Genomic DNA, 5,371 nt, shown 5'->3' on the forward strand with positions numbered 1-5,371 from the left:
AGTTACGCGGAGAAAGAGAGATCACTTTCACACCACATGATATGTCCTCGAAAACATGCAGCTCAGCACACGCACGCACTACCATCTCTCTCTCTCTCTCTCTCTCTCTCTCTCTCTCTCTCTCTCTCTCTCTCTCTCTCTGTCTCCTTGTCTCTGCCTGTCTGTCTGTCTCTCACCCTCGATCACCCTTAGCTTTTTATTTGGTTTTGTTATATCATCAGTTTATTCTTCCTAACATTTTGTTGTTCATCCAACTCAAGGTTGGGTTTTCATGTGTGTGTGTGTGTGTGTGTGTGTGTGTGTGTGTGTGTGTGTGTGTGTGTGTGTGTGTGTGTGTGTGTGTGTGTGTAACACGTACATTCATATGTATACATGTTGGTGGCCTTACATTGAAACAGTTCTGAGCTCTGAGTTCTCTCTCACGTACAAATAATTATTTCATGGTTTACATGTACTTTAGTATGTTTTTGTATTGATATGATGTCACATGCATAAATATTCATTATATGATTATATGTACTTTGTTTTCTGTATTCTGTCCAAGTCTTGAAGACGGACGACTGGAAAGGCACATTATCTTCCTGTCACGTGTACTTTAAGCTAATGACAAAGTTCCAAATTGTCGCTAATCTCTGATTAGTTTATTTTGTTTCAATTCTGTTTTTCCTTTCTGTTCCATTTTACCTGTTTTGCACAATTTTGTTCTGATTAGTACATAATATGTCACTAGAGCTTTGCAGCTAATGACATTTAACATTTTAGTGTTCAGTGTCACACACACACACACACACACACACACACACACACACACACACACACACACACACCACACACACACACACACACACACACACACACACACACACACACACACACACACACACACACACACACACACACACCAAGTAGGCTCACCGCCAAACAACATCTTTTTATTCAAGATCCAACGCTACATATTAAATACAGCAGCGTCGCATATTCATTTCTTTGCTTAACTTACGAACAACCGTTTACTCCACTTCTTCTTCATCGGGTTCGTCTGGTTAGGTCAGTGGTGACAGGGGGACCTGGACTGTACGGGAGAACCTCAACTATCACGGGCAGGAAAAGCTAGCGAACTTCGTGGCGTAGAATCGAGACGATGGGTAGGTGGAATGACAGCCGCAGAACTGTTCCAGAACAGGCTGGATGGGAGTGAAGTCCACGGCTGCCAGATCCCTCGCCAGAATCATCAGTGCTGGGTGCGGCAGGTCGGTCAGGGCGTTTTCCGAATAGATGGCGGCTATCCTGTGGATTTTAACAAATAATGAGGCCAGGAGACGAAATGATTAACAAATAGTAAAGAGTGGTAACTCTCTCCATTCACAAAGTACACAACGTCATGTCAGTGCTGCTTACGCTACCGATTCAGCTAGCACACAGGTAAATAAAAGGTACATTGGAACAAACGCAGACACTTCCTTTATAAAAAAAAAAAAAAAAAAAAAAAAAAAAAAAAAAAAAAAAAGCGCCGGGCCTGTCCTTACACCAATCATTTGACATGTGCACACAGCAGCAAAGACAGAAGAAATGTGGAAACACAAATTAGCTTTTATTCAAGACTGGCATAGCCTCTTCAATCCTGAACAAGCCACACAGAACACATGGACAATACAGAACAAACACATGGTTGCCTCGGTGGGTTTTTTTAACTGGAAACTAACAAATAATGAGGCCAGGAGATGAAATGATTAACACTGTGGATTGAAAATAGATCTATCCATCTATCTATCTATAGTGGAGTGATGTCCTGGAGGTAACGCGTCCGCCTAGGAAGCAAGAGAATCTTAGCGTGCTGGTTCGAATCACGGCTCAGCCGCCGATATTTTCTCCCCCTCCACTAGACCTAGAGTGGTGGTCTGGACGCTAGTCATTCGGATGAGACGATAAACCGAGGTCCCGTGTGCAGTATGCACTTAGCGCATGTAAAAGAACCCACGGCAACAAAAGGGTTGTTCCTGGCAAAATTCTGTAGAAAAAAATCCACTTCGATAGGAAAAACAGATAAAACTGCAGCCCGAATTTCACACAGAGAAATCTGTTGTGATAAAAAGAAATACAAATACAAACAAATACAAATCTGTCTATCTGTCTGTCTGTCTGTGTGTCTGTCTGTGTGTTTACCTATACAACTAGCTAACTAAATAGATAATGAAAAAAAGGGAGCAGAAGCCTGATATTCGCATACATTTCTTGATGCAGGCCAGGCTTTGGAGGCAAGCCTTCTTAGGTTTGTGTAAGACATCATCGTCACATGAAGTAAAATCGTCAGTATAATCAAATCAAGCAAAACAACAACAATTATGTGAATAACTGAATACATTAGAATATATGATTAAACGAAAGATGCACAGGGGAGGGAAACTGATAAAAACAAATTCCCTTGAAATGCGCGAGTCCCCAGCAAAAGCAACAACGCCAACAACAAAATAATGGTAATGATAAAATCAAAATAATTTCATGAATAGATAATGAATGAATGAACTAAATATTAAATAGATGAGTAGATAAATGAATTAAAAAACATAATATAGATGAATAGACAATAAATAAATGAATATAGATAAATAGATAAATAAATGAATTAAAATAAATAAATAAACATACATGAATAAATAACAAAACGAATAAATAATTAAATGAATAAATAAATAAATTAATATATAAACAGATAAATAACAAACAAACAAACAAATAAATAAATGTGATGGTGTCGGGGTAAGGGTAGGGTTGGAGTGGAGTGGAGATAGGTAGAATGGGGGGTAAGGGTGTAAGAATATAATGAGGGATTAGGAGTAGTAGAAGAAAGCTGGTTCCCGTGCAGGCAGAAGCATATGAAAACGGAAGCCCTTTCAATGGTTTATTCACTACAGTTATTACAGAAAAACATGTTTGCCAAAAGCCAGTTCAGCGAAAGCCAGAACTACACGTGCTTCACGGAGGTTGTAACTGGTTCAACAAGGAGATTTCTGCCGGCCCATGCTGGGCAGACCGGAGGGAAACGGGTGGGGAAAAGCCAGTTCACCGAAAACAAGCACTGCACGTGCTTCACGAAAATTGGAACTGGTTCAACAATGTCTGTTCTGGTTCAACTTGGAATAAAAGCGGCCAGCCGTGTTCAAGTGAAAAATGGGTGGTGGTTGGCATGAGCGACCTTTTAACTGCTCATTCAGCAAACACAGTTTGTTTGTTTGGTTGTTTTTTTTTTGGTTTTGTTTTGTTTTTTTTCTCTTTTTTTCATCCTTCCTGTCAATGTCTTGCAACTCCCCCGTGTCCCTCCGCTGGTGGTGTGAATCTCAGTGGGGGCTTTATTCACACCTTGACGCTCGTGATTTTCACTCATTACAAACTCGTTCCTGCGTCCCATGTGTCTGAAGTCAGTCTGTCCATCCTGTGCAGCTGTAATTTTCAGCGACGAGCTCGTTGAAACTGACCCTGCTCAGGTAACACGGCTACATAAATAAACGAACAAACACACGAAAACGATTTATCAACGAGACCAGCGAGGAGAGATAGCCGATTAATGGATGTCCTGCATGGAGCAAGATGTGCTGCTGCTGTAGTGGAGTACTGCTGAAGTGGAGTGGAGTAGAATGGAGAGAGGGGAGTGCATAGGAATGGAGAGGAGTGGGATGGAGAGGAATGTAGTGGAGTGGAGTGGAGTGGAGAGGAATAAAGAGGAGTGGAGAGGAGTGGGATGGAGAGGAGTGGAGTGGAGAGGAGTGGGATGGAGTGGAGTGGAGAGGAATAGAGAGGAGTGGAGAGGAGTGGGATGGAGAGGAATGGAGTGGAGAGGAGTGGGATGGAGAGGAATGGAGTGGAGAGGAGTGGGGTGAAGTGGAATGGAGTGGAGTGGAGTGGAGTGGAGAGGAGTGGAGTGGAGTGGAGAGGAGTGGAGTGGAGAGGAGTGGAGTGGAGAGGAGTGGAGAGGAGTGGAGTGGAGAGGAGTGGAGAGGAGTGGAGTGGAGAGGAGTGGAGAGGGGTGGAGAGGAGTGGAGTGGAGAGGGGTGGAGTGGAGAGGGGTGGAGAGGAGTGGAGTGGAGAGGGGTGGAGAGGAGTGGAGTAGAGAGGGGTGGAGAGGAGTGGAGTGGAGTGGAGTGGAATGGAGTGGAGAGGAGTGGGGTGGAGAGTGGAGAGGAGTGGAGTGGAGAGGGGTGGAGAGGAGTGGAGAGGAGTGGAGTGGAGAGGGGTGGAGAGGAGTGGAGTGGAGAGGAGAGGAGTGGAGAGGAGTGGAATGGAGAGGGTGGAGAGGAGTGGGTGGAGAGGAGTGGAGAGGGGTGGAGGAGTGGAGTGGAGAGGGGTGGAGTGGAGAGGGGTGGAGAGAGGGAGTGGAGTGGAGAGGGGTGGAGAGGAGTGGAGTAGAGAGGGGTGGAGAGGAGTGGAGTGGAGTGGAGTGGAATGGAGTGGAGAGGAGTGGGGTGGAGAGGAGTGGAGAGAGTGGAGTGGAGAGGGGTGGAGAGGAGTGGAGAGGAGTGGAGTGGAGAGGAGTGGAGTGGAGAGGGGTGGAGAGGAGTGGAGTGGAGAGGAGTGGAGTGGAGTGGAGAGGGGTGGAGAGGAGTGGAGAGGAGTGGAGTGGAGTGGAGAGGAGTGGAGTGGAGTGGAGAGGAGTGGGATGGAGAGGAATGTAGTGGAGTGGAGAGGAATAGAGAGGAGTGGAGAGGAGTGGGGTGGAGAGGAGTGGGATGGAGAGGAGTGGAGTGGAGTGGAATGGAGTGGAGAGGAGTGGGGTGGAGAGTGGAGAGGAGTGGAGTGGAGAGGGGTGGAGAGGAGTGGAGAGGAGTGGAGTGGAGAGGGGTGGAGAGGAGTGGAGTGGAGAGGAGAGGAGTGGAGAGGAGATGAGTGGAGAGGAGTGGAATGGAGAGGGGTGGAGAGGAGTGGGGTGGAGAGGAGTGGAGAGGGGTGGAGAGGAGTGGAGTGGAGAGGGGTGGAGTGGAGAGGGGTGGAGAGGAGTGGAGTGGAGAGGGGTGGAGAGGAGTGGAGAAGAGTGGGGTGGAGAGGAGTGGAGTGGAGAGGAGTGGAATGGAGTGGAGAGGAGTGGGGTGGAGAGGAGTGGAGAGGAGTGGAGTGGAGAGGGGTGGAGAGGAGTGGAGAGGAGTGGAGTGGAGAGGAGTGGAGTGGAGAGGGGTGGAGAGGAGTGGAGTGGAGAGGAGTGGAGTGGAGTGGAGAGGAGTGGAGAGGAGTGGAGTGGAGTGGAGTGGAGAGGAGTGGAGTGGAGTGGAGTGGGGAGGAGAGGAGTGGAGAGGGGAGGAGAGGAGTGGAGTGGAGAGGAGTGGAGTGGAGTGGAGTGGAGAGGAGTGGAGAGGAGTGGGGTGGGGTGGAGAGAGTGGAGAGG

At 47.2% G+C, this 5,371-nt stretch overlaps 1 protein-coding gene across 1 annotated transcript in view; it reads right to left on the reverse strand.

Moving 5' to 3' along the window:
* Nucleotides 1-952: 952 nt before the first annotated feature.
* Nucleotides 953-5,371, reverse strand: part of LOC143287392 (uncharacterized) — an 8,840-nt gene continuing 4,421 nt past the window's right edge. Inside the window, exon 4 of the mRNA XM_076595371.1 lies at nucleotides 953-1,287. Within this exon, the coding sequence (XP_076451486.1) occupies nucleotides 1,095-1,287 (193 nt within the window). The 3' untranslated portion in view covers nucleotides 953-1,094. The remainder of the gene's footprint in view (nucleotides 1,288-5,371) is intronic.

This window comes from Babylonia areolata, chromosome 11 (genome assembly GCF_041734735.1).
Source record: "Babylonia areolata isolate BAREFJ2019XMU chromosome 11, ASM4173473v1, whole genome shotgun sequence".
Classification (NCBI taxonomy): domain Eukaryota; kingdom Metazoa; phylum Mollusca; class Gastropoda; order Neogastropoda; family Buccinidae; genus Babylonia; species Babylonia areolata.